Raw genomic sequence first — 21224 nt, 5'->3', positions numbered from 1 at the left:
ACAGGGGAGGCAACTTCATTCCCCATGCTGGCATCCAATCTCTGCTGGAGCTGCTTTCATCTCCTGATGGGATTTTGGGGTCTCATTGCCCTGAGCCCCCAGCAGGTGTGGGGATGCCCTGGGAGCTGCAGGCAGCATTCCTGGCAATGCAGCAGGGCCAGGCCCAGCACTGGTAACGGGGTAGGGGACAACATGGGGTCAGGCATGGGGCACAGGGAGAAAAGCAGCCTCAGGCGAAGCACTGGAAATGAGAGAGGATCTCGATGATTCAGCGAAGAAAAGGACTTTAAAAGCTCACAAAGCCAGCAGGAGGCAGCTGCTCCCCCTTCCTGCCCACCCAGTGCTTGCTCTGCTGCTGCTGGGAGTTATTCTGCAGCTGGGGGGTGGGGGGGTGAGGGCCCCCCTGGCTTACCACCCCCACAAACCTCTTGAGCCCTTTGCTGTGACCCTCAGAACTCTGCAGAGCCCTTGTTTTCCATGTGGTTCTTGCCACGGAGGAGGATGGGAGGGGTTCTTGCCATTCATCCAAGTTCTACATAATGTGGGCTGGTTTGCTTTTTCCCCTTCTCTTAAGTTTGTTCCTCAGGAGGGAATTTTAATTTTAGAGACGGCAGTGCTTCTGCAAGGTGAAGGAAGCAATTGCTGAGCTCTGAGGGGCAGGCAATGGAGGCTCCGGCAGGGAGGCAGGGAAAGGCAAATGAATCCCTCCCGTGGCTCCCAGGATGCACCCCCAGGTGTGTGTCTGTGCTAGGATCAGGCCGGGAGAAGAACATGTCTTTGTGCTGTGTCAAATTGTGCTCCAGAAGCGCATTTTGCTTCTGCAGTGAAGTTTTCATCTGTGTGATAGCAGCAGAGGGATCACTGGGAGGAGCCGGGGCTGCCTTCACCAAACAACCGCCCAAGGAGCCATCGGGAAAACTTTCCCTGCGACGTGAAACGCTGCAGAGCTCGGGGCCAAGCCCGCACACAGGTGTGTGCCCGGTGTGCCCCTCTGCCATGGGCACATCTGGCCCCGAGAGAAGCGGGGGCTCCATGTGGTGCCCAGGAGCAGCACCCGGAGCAATGGGGGAGTGCGGGGCTTGGCTGGCGGGTCCCAGCTCCCCGTCACACACAGAGGGTCTGTGGTGCACACTCATGAACTCACACTCACCTCACACCCCTCCCACACCCTCAGCTCCCCCTCACCTCTCCAACACACCGAGAAACGCCCCTGAACACATTTGTGCCCGCTTGCACACACACCCCCGCACGCCCCACACCCCCACAGCCCCCAAAACGCTCCCCCGGCCTCACCCCACGTACCCCCCGACCCACATGCCCATGAACCCCCCCTGCCAGGCTCTCCCCCTCCCATGTCCCCCCAGCCTGTCCCCCCCGCCTGTCCCCTCCCGGCCGTGTCCCCCCGCTCTCCCCCCGTTCAGCACCGCGGACAGATCTCGGCCCCGCTCCCATCACGTGGCTCCCCCGCCCGTATAAAGCGCGGGGCCGGAGCGCGCGTCCTGCGGGAGGCGCGGAGCCGGCGGAGCGCCCGAGAGCGGTGAGACGCGCACGGGGACCGGGACGGCCACCGCCTCCCCCGGCACAAGGAGGGGGATCCCGAGCTCGGGGGCGCCTGGTCCCGGGGGGAGGAGGGAGGGTCCTGTCCCGGGTGCAGGGGTGTCCCCTCGTGGGGGTCCCAGGTCCTGGAGGGTCCCGTCCCGGCTGCCGAGGGTGTCTCATGCTCGGGGGGAGCCCCATCCCGGGGGTGGGGGGAGATCCCAGCCCACGGAGGGTCCCGTCCCCAGAAAGGTCCTGTCCCGGGGACGGGGGGTGGGATTCCCATCGGCGGGGGTAGGGATACCGTCCCGGGGGGTTTCATCCCTAGGGGATTTCATCCCTGGGGAGGGGGTTCCCAACGGGGTGAAGCCCCTCGAGTGACCCCTGACCGCAGCGGGGGGGATGTGGGGGTCCGGGGTGGGGGGGGGCTGCTCTTGCAGGCTTCTGGCCCCGGAGTGGCTGCGATGCGGGTCAGGATGATTTCAGCTGCCTCCGTCCTCGTCCTGCTCTTCCTGCCCTCGGAGACCTGCTCCCCGCTGCAGTGGCCCCGGGGTCCGTCCCGCAGGCTGACCCTGGCCCCCCAGCTCACCTGGGAGCCCTGGATGGGAGCCCCGAGAGCTCCGGTCCCCGCCACCGATGCCCTGCCCCAAAGACTGTGCCTGTTCCACGGGGCAGAGCTCGCCCCGGCCCCCCGAGCCCGGCGGGCGCTGCAAACCGGCAAGAGGCGAGACGGAAAACCCAACTCGCTGGATCTCACCTTCCACCTCCTGCGCGAGTTCCTGGAAATGTCCCGGGAGGAGAGACTGGCCCAGAAGGCGCTCAGCAATAAGCTCTTGCTGCAGAGTATAGGGAAATGAGGGAGGGTCGCTGGAGGTGGGGGAATGAAGGAGACCGACCCCGTAACAAGACACCACAGCGGAGCAGAGAACGGGGGGGATGCTGTGGGCTGCAGCCGTGCCCCGGGAGTCCCCACCTTGCCTGGCAGTGTTGCTGTCACTGCGTCCCGCGTGTCACTGTTGTGCATTAAAGTCACAGTCGTACCTGCCCTGCTGCTGTCATGCTTTCCTGCTGTCATAAACCTGTGGACCTGATCCAGGTCTCCCCAAAAACACCAGAGCAATCCCAGATGCTTCCTTGGGTGAGAAAAAATATCTCCATAAAGAGCTCTGAATGATGCAGGTAGTGCAACCCCGGCTGGAAGCTGCACCCTGAGACCCAGCCAGGGCTTCTCCAGTACCCCTGCGAATGGCTCCAAAAGCTGCTGCTTCCCAACTTCACAGCAAGTCTGCACCTTTTTGTGTCACAGCTGGGGATTTGGGACAAGGTTTAGTGATGCTTGATCTTGGCGGTTCTTGGAGGAAGGTGAGCATCTGTGTAAGATATTGGCAGCAAGGGCATTGCAGCCCCCCCAGAGGCCCCCTCCCTTCCAAGCTGTGTCCTCTCTGGGGCATGGAGCCCCCCCTCAGCTCAGTCCCACTCCTGCAATCACAGCCCCAAGCTTGGAGCAGCCATTCCCACCCCAGGCTGTGCACAGTCCACTGCCAGGCTTGACGGGGCTGAGCTGGGTTTGGGAAGGCTCCCAGGCACTGACAGTCGTGGTTGAAGGAGGAAAATTGTCCCAGGGCCCTGCACTCTGCAGACCAGGGAAGGGGTCAATATCCTTCCCCCAGGCCAGCTTGGCCATCCCAGGCTTGGGTGAGTGACTGGGGTGGGCACAGGGCTGGACAGGACCTCTGGCACCCTGGGGACATCAGAGAGGGGACAGTGAGGGAGCAGAGATTTGTGGGGTTGGGACAGAAATCACGGTAAAGATCAGACTGTGATAAGACAGGAGTGCAGGGAAGTGGTGAGGAGCATGTGCCTGAGTTGAGTGGCTCGGTCTCAGCTTTGAACCCAACCTGGCCTGATCCTGCACTCCATTCCTGCCTCTCCAGAGGGGCTGCTCGGTCCCAGCAGCTTTTGGTGTTGCCAGGGCAACATGAGCCATGGGCAGGGACACCTCCCTCTAGGTCAGGCTGCTTAAAGCCCTGTCCAACCTGATAACCTCAAATTAATCCCCAATTTTATGCTCGCCTCCATCAAATGCAGAACCTTTCCAAAATGAACAATCCCAGGGTCAGAACAGCGCTGGTGGCACCTGCAGCAGGGACAGCCCCACAGTCACCACAGGCTTGGGAGCAAGACAGATTTGTGCTGCCTTGGTCCCCACCTTGGCTTGGATCAGTCTTGTAGCTCCTTCAGCACATCTTCCACTCATCTTGGTTCTCTCCATCAGCAACAGCAGGAGCAAACCCAGTGTCAATAACCTGAGTTTCTCCAGAAAAGGCTGTTTTTACTGCAGGGACAGCTCCTGTTGCCTCCCTCCGCCCTGCATACAATTCCCACCCTACCAACTCTAACCTGCATTTGTACCCCAAATACCTGCCAGGGTCCAGCATCATATAAAGGAAGATCTTTGGACTTCCATGCTCCAAACCAGCCCAGACCCCACGGTGGGTACAGGAGGGGTACAGGGGAGTGGCTACAGTTCCTGCCCCAGAGACCCTGCACCCAGTGCCCATCCCAGGGATGGGTGACCTCTCCCACCTCCCACTTCCCAGCCAGCCCCACCCTGTCCCACAGCCCCTCCCTCTTGCGCAAATAAACAAAGAAAAATCGGATGGGCATTTCTGCATTGAAAACATTTATTTTACAACAGTGTTTCCGATAACTTAGCAATCTTTATTTTAGTTTATATTCGGACATACAAGACACAAATTACCATGCTAAAACAGAAAATAATTCCTTCTGCCGTCGCCGCGGGTATGTACAGGAGCTCAGTAGTATCGAGTGTTACAATCCACGAAGTTCAGACAGCCACGTCTACTTACAGACAACTCAAAGTATGGTCCTTTAGTAACATAACAAAATAGATATATGTCTATATTATAATTGCTTCTCAGATGCATTTATACTTCGATTGTGGTGGGTTTGGTTTGGGGTTTTTTTTACTATTTTTTTTTCTTTTTTTAAAGATGGGCTCCCTCTATCCCCCACCCCCGCCCGAGTTGAAGTGCAGTGCAAATGCAGGCGAGTCTCTCCCGGCATCCTCAGCTCCCTCTGGCTCCATAAAGGGGCCAGGAAACCAAACCCCATGAGGAATTACACAGTTCAGGGCCTTGCTCACATGCAAAATGAACATAAACCGCCTGGGATGTCAGCAGTGACACCAACCAACCCATCCACACCCCGCCCCAGCAAGGCAGGCAACGGTGGGATGAGAGGGAGGAAGGAATGACAGCGATCAGCTCAGCATCCAGCATGGAAACAGCACGTTTGGAATTGGCAAACCTGGAGTTCATCAGTCGTGATGGTCACAAACAGAACTTCAGTGGTGCCAGCAGTAAAAATCTCCCCAATATTCCCCCATTTCTGCCATGAAGGAACCCCTGGTGTGCTGCATGTCAGGAACAGCCCCTGGCAGGAACAGCCTGAGGAGGAGGAGGGCGATGGTGACTCTATCCAGCATGGCTAGAGGGGACATGGTGGGACTCACATGTGCATCAGCCACAACCATTGTGCCTTCACATGGATCACTGCCAGCCTCAGGAGTAGGAATTTCAGTAACTCCAAGTCCTTATGGAACCCACCTGCAAGAGGAGGGACAGCACCTGGCCATGCAAACCCCATGCTGCTCATTGGGAACTCCCCGAGCAGGGTGTGGGGAGCAGGAGAAGCATCTTCTCCTGCTCCTAGGACCCATTTATTTATACAACAGGCTCCTTCACCACGTCCTCACCAGTCCCTCAACCCCACAGGTCGGGTTTGGGTTTTCCTGCAGCTGAGAGCAAAGAAGCACAAATTTGTGGCCACACAAAACTCACACCTTCCCCCTGTCTGGCTGAGTTCAGAGCACTACTTGGAGCCAAATCTCACGTTTTTACCACCAAAGAAAAACCCAAGGTGCACACCTGTTGTATAAATATATACATATGTGCATATATACATACATACACACACGTGATGCTGCAGCCCACGCCTTCAGCACGGGGTGGACCTTGCTCTGTGAGCTCACACAGCCCCATTCTGGGGAGTCCAATGTGGTGAAAACTAGGGAAAAACCCCAAATCCATGTGTTCTATCACAGCTTCAGTGATGAGCACATTAACCACATCTAAACACCCCATGTGCCAGTTGCAGAAGTTCCAGTCACTCCAGAGCTGCCTCTGTGCCCTCTGCCAGCTCTCCCTTCTCTCCTCCTAAGGAAAGCTGGAGCAGGCAGAGCTCTGTTCCATCCAGAGGAGCTGGGACAAGGGGCAGCTCATGGAATTCAAGTAGATTGTTCAATTTTTGGAATGGTTTGACAAGCAACCGCTCACAGACTGCAAGAGAACACCCACAGGGCTGGGAGAGGGAGCAGAGAAGACAACGGCACTCGGGAATGAACAGCCAGTTTATATAAGAGCTTCCTCTATACATATACATACATATATATATATAACCACTAGAAATTCCCAGCATCTATCCTTTTAACACCAAAATGAACTGTGCATGTAACATTGGCATAATGAAAGTTCATCTTCCAGATTTCTGGCATTTGGCTTGTGCAAACATCAGACAGCCAGCTTCCCTCCCGTGGTTTCTCCTCGTAAAGGAAGTGTCTTCTTGGAAGAACACAGGAATTGCAGTCTTGCTGAGTCCCAGACAGTCCCAGAAAGCCTCCAAAGGCAGCTCGTGGAGGGGACCATGGATCTTGCGGGAGCTGAACACTGACAAATTTCCTGCCACCTGGTGAGCTACTGGCTACGATTCTTTTGAGAGATTTTAAGCAGCTGTTGGTGCAATGAGACACTACAAACTAGATGATCTCCACTAGAATACAGAGAAGCAGCACCAGATGCTGAAGCATGTGAAGTTTATATTGACCTGACACTATAAACTATAACTGGGGGTTCAGTGCTCCAAGATTAATGCATTTAAACACCATTCGGAATTACTGACACGAGGTGGGGACTGCAAACTGCCCAGACCACCCTGCCAGAGTGACCTGTTAAACATGATGCCAAGATACAGGTGCACTGGGTACAAAAAAAACTGCAGCATAAATTTCCTATATTATCCAGAACTTGGCAAAAAGATCAAAGGGCACCAGAGGAAGGGCACAAAGTAGTTGAGAGAAGCAGGTGCCTCTCTCAAGGAGCGCGCGTGGTACAAATGCTCTGGAGCAGCCCCTCAGAGTGCACAGGTGTCCCTCCCACACCACTAAACTGCCTCACAGATGGGACAGGAATAGTTTTTCTGTCAGGCTCCTGCCCTGGTTACACCTGTGTGAGGTGTTTACAGGCTGACAGGAAGAGTTTGGAGAGCTGCACTCCCCCGACCACAGCCTTGCTGCAGGACTGAGTGTTTCTGTGCCATGCCCAAGCCCTCCTCCTCTGTTCTGCCCCTCCAAACCTCCAAGAGGATCCCACTTTAAGAACACTAGGAGTGCTAATATCTAAAGCAGTTTTAAAAGACTACAAATCTAAAAAGAAGACTAAAAAGGGAACATGGCTCTAAAACATCACTGCATGGGACCAGCAAAAACCGACACCCTATGGGATGCCACGAGGTCTTACATAAATTTATATACAGATAAATATTTAAGAATTTCCTACAAATATCACTAACAAAATGAGACTGGCATTTAAGGGGTGCAATGCCCCTTCAGTACAGTGCGTTTAGGATGTTCCCATCCCTAGGGAGGATGGGCAGGACAGATCCAGCACCTCCTTTTCCAGCAGCTCCATAAGCCAGGAGGGACAGCTGGCGCCTGAGTGCTCTCAGCAGCAGCTTTCCCTCCTCACCTAAGCTAGGAATGGCTCTCCATGCAACACAGGGATAAATCAGTATCCTGAACACCAAACTCTCCAGCTGGGATTCACCCTTAGCTACAAGTGCTAAGGAAATCAGTGCTGGAGAGGTTGGAGGAGCTGGATGGAGGCGGCTGAACAACTGGCATGGAGGACTCAGGCAACTTGTACAAATGATACAACTTTAAAGAAACAAAGAAATAAATAAAATCCAACCTCAAGTTTTAATTCTGGCAAAACACTGGACTGAGATGGACAGTGGTAAGGTTTGATTTTGGAGGGAAACATTCTGCACTAAGCCAGGTCAGGCTGCAGCACTGGGATGCTGCAACTCCCCTTGCCCAAGCTCAGAATTCCTGAGCTTCTCTGCCAGATTTAAACCATTATTCCCAACTTTGCATTTACTAGGATTCTACTTGGCCATTATGAAGTGCAACTCGTGTTAGAGCCCAGGGTACTCTTGCACCTTCCCTCCAAGAGGGGAAAAGTGGGCATTAATGTACCTATGTGCCATGACAGGGTTTTGGCTTCAAAGAAGGAATGTTTAAATCACTTCCTTACATAGTTCAAGAAGAACTTCACTAATACACAACAATCCCAAACTCAGAGATTAAGCAGTAACATGGGCAAACTTGAAAGAGCTTCAAAAAACATGAATATTCCTCTAGAATTATGTTTTCCCATCATTCCCTCTAAGTGAGATCTCGGAACGGTTTCCCTTGGAGCATCTAACATCACTCTGGCATGTAACAGAGTAATTTCCTGTTCACACACCACCCACAGACAGAACCAAGAGGAAAGCAGTCTCTCTCCAAACTCATCCCTTGCTAAGCAAAGATCTAAAACTGCAAACTTATCCTGGATGTCATCTTTCCCCACAGATAACTGTTCTGCCTCTGGTCCTCATGTGCTGCCCACACTTCAGTTCCCTTATCAGGAGCCTGCAGAGTGACTCCAGGTGTGTCACACACCTCCCTGGAGCCACAACTCCTCACCAGCATCTCTACTTCTCTGGAAACAGCCCAGAGAGGGTAAGAAATAAGAGCATTATTCCAAATTAACAGTGACAACCAGCCCCCAGCACTGGGGGCAAAGCTGCTCTGCAGCAGAGCAACACCCAACAACCTTCTCCATATTATCCACTGAGATGAACACAGAGACAGGGAATGGAACAGCTCCCAGGGAAGAGCCCCTCCCTCATTCACTGACTTGCCCTGATCAGCCACACTCATTTACAAAGCCAAAAAACCTCAATACCTTTTTTTTTTTTTTTTTTACTAAGAACACAATTTGCAGATACAGGCAATTTTAACCAGTGAATGTGGAGAGGACAAAGTCTGCACATGCCCCACCATATTCCAGAGTGCAATTTTACACCAAGAACAGGCTTCAGGCAAAATCTACTGGGACAGACAAAATTATATTGGGTTCAAGCCTAAAAATGGCTTTTTGTTCCAAGGGGTCAAAGAAAGACATTAACTAAATAAGGACCTCAAGCCAAATCATACACAAATGTCCTCAAGGCCATCCAAGTCAGGAAAAGATAAAAGTATTTTGCACTAAACCACCACATTTCAGGTCTGTAAGGAACTATGGGCAAAGAAGAAATGACTTAAGGAGTGTGCTGCTGAAATTGAGCCATTAATTAAAAGGAACAGATTTTTTGGGGAATTTTGGGGGCTGGATATGGTACTAAAATCATGCTGATCTGCAGCAAGCTCCCATGCAGGCAAATATGTGCTTGTACCAACAGCCACAGCAAAGTCTGGGTGTGCAAACACTCCTCACTGAGCACTGAGACCTTGGGGAGAACATGTTCTCCTAGCCAGCACCTTTAACATGGTTTCATGGCAGATTTCATGTTGCTCATGCAAAGACAGCAGGAAAATATATTCAGAATAGTTCTCTGGGTCCCTGCCCTTTCCTGGCAGTCTTTGTGCAGACCAGGGGATCTTTACCCTGCTTCAAAGCACCACCTGGAGCTGGTGAGGGAGCAGCAGACACGGGGGGAAGGTGCCAACAGCCCCTTCACAGAAAGAGGGGAAAACAGATCAGGGGGATGGGGGTACAAGGGACAGTAGAGGCATTGTGATATAAAACCGTAACCATTCAAATTAACGAGGCCGTAATTACCCACTGAAAGTGCCAAGTGTGGGTTTTCTGGAGCTGTTCTAGATCTGACTCTGGATCACCTAAACAGGACTATTGACAACAATATACACCAGTAATTCAGCAGCTGCCTAAAATGCCTTTTTAACAGTTAAACTTCAGTAAACCACAGTTTCTAGAACAGAATTCGGACTTGATTTGGTTTCAAAATAGTACAGGAAACCTTTCAGTGGTTTCCACATAGTTGTTCCAAAGAAAAGAGAAACAATGGTGTAAACAAATCTAAATGCAAGACAATGTGCAAATTATACAATATAAACACAAAGAATGGTGGTTTGTTCTTTAAAACCCATTTAAGTACTCCACAAAGATGTTCATTAAATTAAAGGGTTAGTGTATTATAAAAGCTTTTAAAAAAGATATGTAATACCCCATTTGCCTATTAAAGTCTCAAATTATTAGAACAAATTTTTAAACATCAATTGTTTTTAAACATTTCTGCTGTTGCCTACTGTCTGCATTTTACCATTTGCTCAGTGAGAGCCAGTTAACCAGTTTCACTTTAAGATTCTCATGCATTCAGAAACAAAGCTGCGCTATTTGGTCTTTAGCATTACAGGAAAACAACGGAACTCAAATCAAAACAGAATTGTGCTTGGAGTTAAAATCCCACTGCCACCACCACAGGAGCCCATTCCCAGTTGGTTTTGGTTCCATTGTCACTGGAGATCGCCTCATACACAACGAGCTGTTCAATTTACTGTTCAAAGATTGGCAACTCTCCCTTTTTATTTTTCAAGGTAGATTTATTTAAGCTGAAAACCAGCATTAGAGAGGACTCCAGCTCTGCAGGACTGGCATTTTTTGGTTCTTGGCTTTGTAAACTTGCTTAGATAATAATGCAGGAATAGAAGGAGGAATGAAAGAATTGGTTTGTTGCACTCAAATGAAAATCCTCAACTTCTAAAGGTCTTCAACAGCTCAGCTGTACAGAAGAACAGTGGCTTCTGTGACACTTTTTAAATCTCATTTTTAGGCCAGTACTGCTGCTTAAAATGCAGAATGTCTCCACCGCACTGATATTGTGACAACTCAATACATTACACCACAGACATTTAACATAACTCCATACATGCTATAAAAAAAAACAAAAAACAAAACAAAACAGGAGAAAAAAAAAAAAAGGAAAGGAAACAAATAAGACCGTAGCTAAACTGCTTTAAATACTGCATGCTACAGCACTTCACGTATCGTCGAGATACGACACTGAAAGGTGACAAAAGGCTGAAGGGATTACAAAATATTTTCGGCAGGTTGGAAAGCTGCCCTCTTACTGTGGCAGAATTATTCCCCCTCCCCATTCTCTACTTCTAATGTTCATGATTCTAGTGTTGAGTTGGCCATGTATTTTTTTTTTTTTATCCATTCTAATGACAGTGTTTCCTTAACTTAATTAAATCCATCAGTGTGGTAGCTGGGGTGAGAGTCAGCTGTGAGCTGGGTTGTCTCTGTGGCTGATGCTGGCTGTATCACAATAGGTGCGTCTGAGGCCTCTGAAAAGTGAAGACAAAGGGCTTAGCACACCAAGGAACAAACACAGCACTCTATGTTTTGGTAATCACATCTCCCTACAACCCTCTGATAACATCATTTTATCATTTATCATTTACCATTTAGGAGCATGATATTAATTCCCTGATTTTCAGTGTGCACACAACAGCGTTCACCTCAACTCTACATGTGGAATGTTTATTACCATTTCCTTTTTCCTGTAAAAGCTGCTGATCCTCACCCACCGTTCAGCAGTGCCCATTAAAAATGCCATCAGAACACACACAAGGCTCTACAATATTTTAAATTATTGGTTCAATCCTGCAGAAATAGCTTCACAAACAGTATTAGAGCTACAAGGGTAGCAGGGCCACTTCCTCTACACCTGACACAATTAAAGCTGCCTTGACACCCCAACCTCTGGGTACAAGAGCCCCTTGCTGCAATCCCACATGGCTGGTCCATATGTTACTCCAGGATGTTGAAGGAACACAATGATGGTCATTGAGTGCTCTGAAGCTGATCCCAGCTAGGTTCAGTGAAGACCCTCCAGGTGTTTTTAGCAACTTTATCTTTGGTATCAGCATTACCCACGTAACTTGTGGCACAAACATTCCCTGCTCATCATCCACACCCCAGGACCTTATTTTTTCTCAACCAGCTCACTGAGCACTCCAGCAAGGACTGATGTTCATTCTAGAGAGCTCACAGCATTTTCACCTACCCCTTTCATCTGACTGCAACTGTGCCTCCAAGTCCTCTGGAGAGACGTAGAATTCCTGCTCCTCGCCTTCGGGAGGTTTCGGTTTACACTTCCCACAGCAACAATTACAGCAGCAGCACAGACAGCAGCAGCAGTAGCAGCCTGTGATGAGCCCACAGAACACAAACAAGGCCTGCAGAGGACAGAAAACACAGAAATAGTCATAACCTGTGTCTACTGTGCCATGACCACAGAGTTTGTGAGACTTGGATACAGAATCAGAGAGCAAAACCACAGCAGTCCAGAGACAGAACTTGGTAGCTACAGCTTTGTACCTTATCACTGAGAAATACTTCAAATTATGTGCAAAGGTGGCTATGGTTGTCCACATTTTACACTGAGGTGAATACTGCCAGCCTGGTTTGCTTGAGTAATTTCTACCATTTAAGTTAAGTAGACTATTTTGCTGCATCTGGAAGAAGGTACAGGTCTAATAAGCACATCTGTACTAAAATCCAGGGGTACAACAGTTCAGGACAGGCTGTAACTTGCATAAATAACCCTGGAAATGACTGAGCTGTAACAGCTGATGCACAGGCCATGATGTACCTACAGCAGGGACTTGGAGCAGCCCAAGGCTGTGGGCATGGCTGAGGATTGATGCTCCCAGCATGTGAGCAGGGCAGCTCCATACAAGCCAGGCCTGCCAGGTGCTTATCACAGTGAAAATGGGCTAAATTAAAGTTTTCCTATAGGTCACTGCGCAATTGTTTGAAAAAAATAATCTTACAGATTAGCAAATCAGCATGGTGATATAATTATTGTCTTCCTTAGGGGATCAAGAGATGGAGGCAATGCTGGCAAAGGGTAGAAAAATGGACCCATGCAAGGAAATGCAAGGAGATTTTCTGTAAGCCAAAGTTCACAGTCAGGACTCATTCTGCAAAAATATTGACCAGATATTATCAGAGAATACACCCCAAATTCTTATCTCTTCTAAATCCACTAGAAGAGTCCAAGCTTCAATTAGTAACCCAGGTCTTGCTTATTAGACCTGTCTCACTAGAAGTTCCTAGAAAAATACTCCTGAACTCAGGATCACGATACAGTAAGAGAAGTTTAATTAACCCAGTGTCATAAATTCATCAATTTTCAAAGGTAAAACCAAGAACAATTATCAAATAGAGCTCTCTAAGAGTTTCCAATACCAATCCAGAATAACTCCTGTGCCCTTTTATTTACCTTTGCCCACCAGCTGGACAGCACGAAGTATGTGTTCACATTTTCTTCACCAAACTGCTCGGCTACATAGAGCCCCAGAGACCCATACTTATCGTAAATGTTCCGCTTTGTGGCATCCGTCAATATTGCGTGGGCATTATTGATCTCTTTAAATTTTTCTGCTGCCTCTGGATTATCAGGGTTTTTATCAGGATGATATTTCAATGCCAGTTTCCTGCAGAAAGAAAAAAAGATAATAAAACCTGGGGTTTGGGTTCCTGCTTTTTTGATTCATTTTTTTTCTAATTCTGTAGCCTGCCACTCAAGGGAGACTTTTAAGTTGCATCTGTTTTCCTTCATCTGTGATTCAACTTCCCTGATGATTCTTCCTTAGATGATAATAAAAGGCTACAGCAGTGTCTAGCTTAGTTCACAGGACTGACTTCAGACTGTTGGATTTGACCCTCAGAAATCCAATGGAAAAAAAAATAAGAGACACTGAATAAAAATAGGTTTGGGTTTTTTTATCCTCAGCTCCAGCAATTTCCATCAGTAAGTTTTGCTCCTGCTACAGAAAAGACACACCACAAGTCTAAGGTAGAGCACCGAAGAGTAAATAAAAGCAAGTTGCCACAACTGCTTGAAGAGTGCCTGAACTGCTGCTTCTGCAGTGTCTGAACACAAAAATAGAACACACCATCACTTGTGGTTAATTCACCAATTCCTGTGCAGGAACAAAGTACTTTTCAGTTCAAGCTTTGCTAGAATAGAAAACACTTCTGAGTTTCGAGACATCAGGAAGTCACAATGTACCCCCCCCGAATCAGGCCAGATCTCTTACAAATAACAAAAAAATCAGATAAAGCATTGATAAATGTGCTAGTTCTCACATGGCCCAGGCTATTTACAGACACCAGTAGAAATAACTGGCTAAACACCTCCTTATGCAGAGAAAATACGTGCTCCCAAGTAGAAAAATGACACAGAGCCACATGCTGGCAGTTCTCCTGCACCACAAAAGGTACTTGTCCTCCTACAGAAAATGACCACAAAGTCACGTATATGAGAAAGACAGGAGGAGTCTGCAGACAATTACATGTCAGCTCTGCAGTGGGGAAACGTTTAGACAAACATAAAACAAAGATGTGTGCAAGCACTTGGATGTGCCTGCAAGTATCTCAGAGCATTTAGAAACCAGCCTGAGTGTGCCCTTGGGACACTCCACTGTGCCTGATGCTGCTCCAGTAAATCACGTCCACAGCTGCCACTTGTGCCCCAGCCTCAGTGAGGGCTGAAATAATCACAGCAAGTTTTATAAACCTGGAAAGGACTTAGTCAGGCTGCAATAATCAAATATCTTTATTTCCCATTTCCTACATGTACACAAACCCCGCAGCCCCAGGCCAGCAAAGGATGTTCAGACTGAACATGATGAAGCAGCAGCATAGGAAATAAGATCAGCTGAAGGGTCAAGGAAGTGTGAAGCAGCTACATTTCACCCCAGGATCTTGTAGGGTTGTTCCTCCGAAGGAAAAACTCACAGTATTTTCCCCAGGAAAGTAAAATTATTTTCCAGTTGCTTGAAGATAACCTATTCAAACTTCCACTTAAAGCTTTTAGGAAGATAAAGCTAATTTTTGAGAATCTGTGGACCTGGCTTATTCCTAGACTTCACCATGTAGTTGCCATCATGTAACTTAGGAAGGGAAAAAGCCTTGCTAAAAGTTAGAGACTAAAGGAAAACAAATTTGACAATGAGTATCCTCATGGAAAGATGATGCTGACCCCTAGTGTAATCCAAACACATTGCCACTGAGCACAGCAGCAATTGCCTTTAAGCAGATTTATGGGAAAGGAAGATGTCACAAAACTCCTTTTTTGTAGTTGTTATTTGGTAATATGAAGCCATTTCATGTGTCCAACTTTTAAGGAAAGGGATACAGAAAAAAAAATAATATTTTACAACTAATATCTCCACAAAAAATTAAGAACTTTTGAACAGAATTCCAGGAAAAACTAATCATTCATGCTCTGTTTTCATCCTTATTTGTATCTTTAATCTCCATCTCCCTGTGCCAGAAGTGGAAATGATGGACAGCAGGGCAGTTCTGCACATCTGTGGTACCCCTAAGATAGACAAAAGGCTACATAACAGGACAATTTTAACTCTGATTACAGTCCTAAAATTCTGCTCAAACTTAGGAAAGGACCTTTCAGAATGACACTGCATTTTAGAATTTAACTTACTAGATAGAAGATGGAAAAATTTAAAGCCTAGGCATGTTTTCACACCCTGTTTTGCAAGAAGCAACCACATTTTCACCTATTTTTCCCACATATCTTTCTTGCAAAAGGTCTAAATAAACCAACTGAGGCTCCTACATAAATGGACTATTTGCTGAACACTGAATTAAAACCATCTGTGTTACTGGGACAGGTGTAACACTCAAAGCTTTACCTGTAAGACTTTTTGATATCATCTGAAGTGGCATTTTTGTCCAGCCCCAGCACGTGGTACAAGGACTCCCCAGAGGTAGAGAGCGAGCGTTGCCTCTGGTCTGCCATCTTGAGCTAACCTGAGGAGAGAACTGGCCCCTGCAAAAACATAAAGATTAAGAAATTATTGAGCCAAGGAAAAACCAGACCTCTTTAAGCAAACTGTCCTCAAAAACAGAATCTACACATCAAGATTCAGCTTTGATAAAATGTGTTTAGAAAAGGTTCTTTACACGCATGGAAGGTAAAGTTTTAAAATTCAGTGAAAACAGCTATGACATTGTTGGCACAAGAGCAGCCACCCTGAATCCCTGCTGTACAGACTCAACTCTTTCCAAAAACCCCAAATCAAGAGCTGAGGTGCAGCTATAGCTATGAACTGCATAAAACATCTCTCAAGTCACTTCATCTCCTTTCTTAGTCTTAATACTAAGATCATTTATTTGTGATAATATCTATAAAAAACACATGGCAACAGAGAAGTTGCTGTTGAGGCTGCCTTTTTGCACCACATTAGCATAGGAGTAATTGACTTTATTTGTATTTTCTATTTCAGAAATTACATTAAAAAAACCCAAAAAACCAACCTTCCCCACAACTCCCAAATTCCAGTCTCCCATCTTATCACCAGCACCAGGTCAAACAGAATCCTTAGATAGGACAAATCCAGTGTGACCAACCCTGTGCATTCCACAAGCAAAGAGGGAATGTCTGCCCAGAGAGGAGATCCCCTCTCTCATAATTTAAAGTTATAGATCCAACATTTAACATGCATTCTATTTAAAATCAGGCTACTTGAACATGGATTAACCTCCTGCTCCAGATCCAAATGTGACAGACCCCAGAGGTGTCCCCTGTGCCATGCCAGGTCCAGATCTGGTTCTGCCCTCTCCCACCCTGAGGAGATCAGCTTTGCTGTTCTTTAGCTGCAGAACTGCAGCCAGGATGAGCATCCAAGAAAAGACTATTGGCTATTTTTGGATTATGTCATTACAATTAGCCCACACCAGATTAGGCAGCCTTTGAAAAAGATATTTAAAGCAGCAGACTTTTCTAATTTAACCCTATGTCTTATATAACAAATTAATAACCTCAGCTTTCACAAGGCTGGCTGAAAGCAGCACCCTCAGCCCCTGCACTGCCTGGAGGAGCTGTGACCACACCTCTGCTCCTCCCAGCACAAGAGAACTGTCACACCCACACAAGGGGGACCAAGTGACAAGGACGTGGACAGACACATCACCCTGCTGTTGATTCCCTGCCTTTACATCCATTTAACACTGCTCACCAGGCCCAGTTGTTTCACTGGAGTACACTGGCTCAACCAAACTCTCATCTAATCACCTTCAAGAAACCTCTGGCAATTCTACCCAGTTTAATTGAATGCTTTCTATAGGGTGCTATAAATGATTACTATTCATAATAAGTTGTCCAAACTCTAATTCTCTGGCTAAAAATTCAATCTACACCCCAAATCTGGAAGGTGAATGCGTGGGTAGGGAGAGAAAATATTTTCTTTTCAAGGACACTGTTCAGTACCAAAAGCTTTCTGTATGGGAAGAAAATTACTGAGTGCTGCAAGACACAACACAAACAACTCACTTATTGGGGCATAATCTGACTCAGGGAAAGGAAAACCATATTTCAGGAAAGAAACCCTCTGGGCCAGCCTTTCCCAAAGGCAGCTCCCAGCCCCCTCTGCCCCAGAGCTGAGGTCAAACACTGATGATCCTGAGTGTCTCTGATAATCTACCTAATCACAGCAGCCTGCTCCTGCTGCTTCCCAGGCTGCCTGCTCAGCTCCTCCTGCTCTGTGCCCATCATCCCTTCCTCCCACCCTCCCAGGAAGCTCCTGCAGCTCCAGCACACCAGTCCCTGCCAGCAGCTCCCTGCCAAGGAGTGTCTGTCACTACTGCTCTTGGACAGGGACCTGAGGAGTCAGGAGAGGGGGAAAAAAAAAGCATCCTGATTGGAATTTTACATGTTGATTTAGCCCTTCTGGAGATGGTACTGCTTCAAACAGGAGCTTCCAGGGCATTATGGACATTTTTGCTAAAAGCTGCAGCTCTACTTAAGCATAACAAGCTTCCTGTAACATCAATCCAGCGTGGCCTTGGTGACAGATGCTGCAGATCACAGCCATACACCATGTTCTGCTTAACAAAATCTGCACTGCTCAATTAGGGCCAATTTGTTTAATAAAAATGAATTCAGTTTGACCCAGGCAGTCAGTCTGCAGGCACAGGGATACAATTCCACACTGCTGCATCCTTAATTGCTTCCATCTGAACAGTGCTGGGGATCCACAGCTTGGTCTAATGGGATGTTAACATTTATTTCTCCAAACTGGTATGAAATGGACACATTGGCCTTGGCAGAAGAGTGGAGGACAAGGCAGGGATGGGAATTCATCTCAGAAGCTTTTTACTTAAGGGAACAGAGGAGTATCATCACTAGGAATGTAACCTTTGGCTTTTTAAATATCAAACAGACAGTAAAGGTGCACGTTATTTAAGTTCCAATTTTCCTAAACTCAGGTAGCATTTCTGTTGTTTTCACACGTGGCTCTATGGCTCTAATTCACAACCCTGAAAGCTGCCCTGTATTTTTAAAAACTGTTGTGTTCAGCAGCCACAAACCATCTGCTCCCTTTTCTAACCAAGCAGGATGCCCTGAAGAGGTTTCCCTGGGAAGGCTCTGGAGAAAGGTAATCTCCTGGATTAACCAGCAGAGTGTTTAACCATCTGAGTACCACAATATCCTGCTTCAGTCAGCTCTACCACAACAGGCAACTGCATTCAGCACCACCTTGCTGAAAAGACTCAGATTAAACCTGGCAGGTTATTTATGGAAGTCAGCCTTAATGTTTCTAAGGACATCCCTGGAAAATTCAACCTTAGAAACACTAATTTGCTTTTCAGCTTCCCAAAAGAACCCCATCAAGTTTCATGAAACTGGTGATACCTTAGTTTCTGCCAGGTCTGCTGACCCTTTTGGAAGTTGTATTTAACTCATTAAAATGGCAAAGAGTTATTACAGCCAAGGGAAAAAAATCAATAGTTCTCTGCCAGTTTAGGGAATTAAATACTCACAGAACATCCCAAATAATGTCTGCACCTAAAAGGGTGACAGCAGATCTGGTGGCCAGAAGCAGGTAAGGAGGAATTAAACTCCATCTGATCTGCTGCAAGATGCTGCAAGAATTTCAGTGGAAGCTGGCAGTAAGGGGGATACATTTTTCCAAGAAAACCTGCTGGACTGTGTGGCAGAATGGAGGGTGGAGGTCCTGACCCTGCTCACACAGACAGCAGGTGCTTGGGACAACACTGAACCACCACTGCTGGATCTAGGAAGGGCTACCTTGAAATGAAGGGATGGAAGGCTCATTCCATGGACAACAGCCACAATATGTGGGTGTCATCAGCCCCTGGAAGCAGAATAACAGCAGCTCTTCTCATCTCCCTCCAGGGCTGAAGCACTGGGTATTTATTCCAGAACAAACCTCTGGAAACTGTAAACTCAACTACCACTTTCCCCATCTCCCCCTGAGCAAGTGACACAGGCACTGCTGTCCCTTGCATTTCCTTGCTGGAGGAAAGGCTGCTCCAGGAAGGAGTTGTGGCTGTTCACCTGCACTGATCAAAACCAAAAGGGGGACAGGACCCAAACAAGGTTAGCTTTAAAGATCTCCAGCTGGAGCACTATCTCCAGAATTCTAATTTTCTCCATGCCTGTATACTCTTCAGTTTAAGTTCCTAAAAATTAAATAAAATAATGGAATCACTCCCTGAATGGATGTGCCAACACACAGACCTGTACACAGGTAAAAACTGCATTACAGTGAACTGTCTGCACACAGTGTGAGGAATCTGGTTGGAAACAGCTGCTCCAGAAAGTGAAATCCCACTGTGAAGGAGAAAATCCACCTCCTGCTGACACAGTGAATGATACCCACTAGACACAGGATAATGGGAGGTTATTAATCTTAATGGATAGTTTGCAAAAGAGTTTGGTTAAAACCAGCACACAACATCCTCCCAGTCTTCCAAAATATCACCAGTAACACAGGGAACAGAGGAATCCCCAAAAGGGAAGGTAAGAACCAGAAGGAATGACAGACAGACTCAGGGAAGTGCTGCACAGGAGGAGATGCTTCTGTCCCAGCCCAGCCCAACCCTGCACATGTCTGTAACACAAACTATCAGGAATGCTGTCAAGCCCTCTACAATTACAGTTTTAAGAGCATATTAAAAGATGATTAAAGAGTCCAGTTTGGAAATGATGTTTTGCCAGCTCTTATAAAAATAATGTCTAGTTGATATTTTATTATATGACTTTAGGAAGCACTTGAGTATTTTAGGAAAGATTTGGATTCTACAAATTATTGCTGCTAAGTGGTAAAATATAATGTTGGTTAAAGCTAAGATTCCAGCTTTGCAAAGATTTCCAGTGCAGAAAATCAACTATTACTAACACCTAACTTTAGGTGTTAATCTAAAACTGAATTATTCTATACCAACCAGTATTTATCAGTAGAAGTCTAAATAAAAATAACAAGCCTGAAAGCACTTCAGTAAATATTGATTTGACACAGAAAGGAAAAAGCACCACTGGCTTCCACATCCTGTCCATCTGTCTCAGAGTCACTGAGAGTTGTCCTCACAATCTGGTATTTTTCAAGGGAGAAAAAAATATTAAAGGGGAGATGAGAGAAGCAAACACAAGACTGTGTTACCACAAAAATATGAGGTGTTTTTGCCTTGGCTTCCTGAAGTAGTAAGAGATTTTTGTAGGAAACTTTGTTTCCTCAGCAATATTTTGCATTTAAATGAGATACAAGAAATAAAAAAATCCAGAACTCACCTGGTGTCTATTTTGAATATTCTAAGGTAAGTGATAGCAAGCTTCACACACTGCTAAAACTGATTCTCCTAAAGACAAAACAAAAGCAAATTAGTTGTCCACCAATTCTGAAGTTGAGGATTCATTGATAAATTATCATCACATTACTGGGCAGTAAAAACACAGAAGTGTTTTATAAATATTTATACCACAAGTACCAAACAAGTCCCCACAATGTAAATATTTGTCTTTAGAATTGATAAACGGTGACAAATATTTAAAAGCACAGAATCAAGTTTGAACCAGAGCTTCAGTCTCTTCTCTCCAACTTTCATCATGAGAAAGACACACACCTACCTAGTTGCATGGAAACTCTAATAACCATTATCTGTTTAAGGCTTTGGACTTTTTCAACTTAGGCCTTTGTGAATATATGTACTGAGAACATGAGAAGCATGTTTTTCAAGTCTTGCTAATCTGTTGTGCTGTTAGAGAGAGACTGTAAAGCAGCTTAGCCAACACAGCAGAGCCCAAGCTCCAGCACTGGAGCAGAAGGCACAGCCTGCTCTGGGGAGCAGCACCAGCTCCTCCTGCCAGGACACATTTCCATCAAGAAAACCATGGTGTCATCCAGTTTGGATTCCCTCATCCTGATGCAGATGAAAACCAGTCTCATTCTGGTGTACAAGGAGGGAGAGAACCTGAGATGACCCAGCAGCACACACTTGGTCTCTCAGCAGTCAAGCTCCAGATCAGCCATCCCACGGAAATACCAGAGCAAAGGGGCAAGAACAGCCCAGGAAATGCTACATAGTGCTATGGAAAAATGCAGGGAAACTCACAGCAACAGATTAAAATGCCTTTCTGATTAAGCAGGTGCAGGACACATCTAACCCACATCACCAATCACAAAGTCATTTATGCCTTAGATGACT

The 21224-nt window shown here is 46.9% G+C and overlaps 2 protein-coding genes across 4 annotated transcripts in view; one reads left to right on the top strand and one right to left on the bottom strand.

The window, feature by feature from the left end:
• The first annotated feature begins 1476 nt into the window (after positions 1 to 1476).
• Positions 1477 to 2581, top strand: LOC139599437 (corticoliberin-like). The gene is made up of 2 exons (XM_071446719.1): positions 1477 to 1537; positions 1977 to 2581. Exon 2 carries the CDS (start codon positions 2001 to 2003, stop codon positions 2391 to 2393), a length of 393 nt encoding a protein of 130 aa, XP_071302820.1. The 5' UTR covers positions 1477 to 1537; positions 1977 to 2000; the 3' UTR covers positions 2394 to 2581.
• A 1617-nt stretch (positions 2582 to 4198) lies between these two features.
• DNAJC5 (DnaJ heat shock protein family (Hsp40) member C5) overlaps positions 4199 to 21224 on the bottom strand; it is a 30872-nt gene continuing 13846 nt past the window's right edge. For 2 of the 3 annotated variants that reach the window (XM_071447082.1, XM_071447081.1), the window contains 5 exons: positions 20311 to 20378; positions 15410 to 15546; positions 12973 to 13186; positions 11752 to 11923; positions 4199 to 11029 (listed from right to left, as the gene is read on the bottom strand). In XM_071447082.1, the coding sequence (XP_071303183.1) occupies positions 10926 to 11029; positions 11752 to 11923; positions 12973 to 13186; positions 15410 to 15516 (597 nt within the window). In that variant the 5' untranslated portion in view covers positions 15517 to 15546; positions 20311 to 20378 and the 3' untranslated portion in view covers positions 4199 to 10925. The remainder of the gene's footprint in view (positions 11030 to 11751; positions 11924 to 12972; positions 13187 to 15409; positions 15547 to 20310; positions 20379 to 21224) is intronic. The other variant, XM_071447084.1, reaches the window with a different exon arrangement.

The sequence above is a fragment of the Agelaius tricolor genome, unplaced genomic scaffold (genome assembly GCF_023055355.1).
Source record: "Agelaius tricolor isolate 1412-34295 unplaced genomic scaffold, bAgeTri1.0.p SCAF_23, whole genome shotgun sequence".
Classification (NCBI taxonomy): domain Eukaryota; kingdom Metazoa; phylum Chordata; class Aves; order Passeriformes; family Icteridae; genus Agelaius; species Agelaius tricolor.
This window is presented reverse-complemented; position numbering and strand designations above follow the sequence as displayed.

Excerpts from the sequence above, each read along its gene's own strand:
- LOC139599437 (XM_071446719.1), top strand. The coding sequence starts at position 2,001 with ATGCGGGTCAGGATGATTTCAGCTGCCTCCGTCCTCGTCCTGCTCTTC.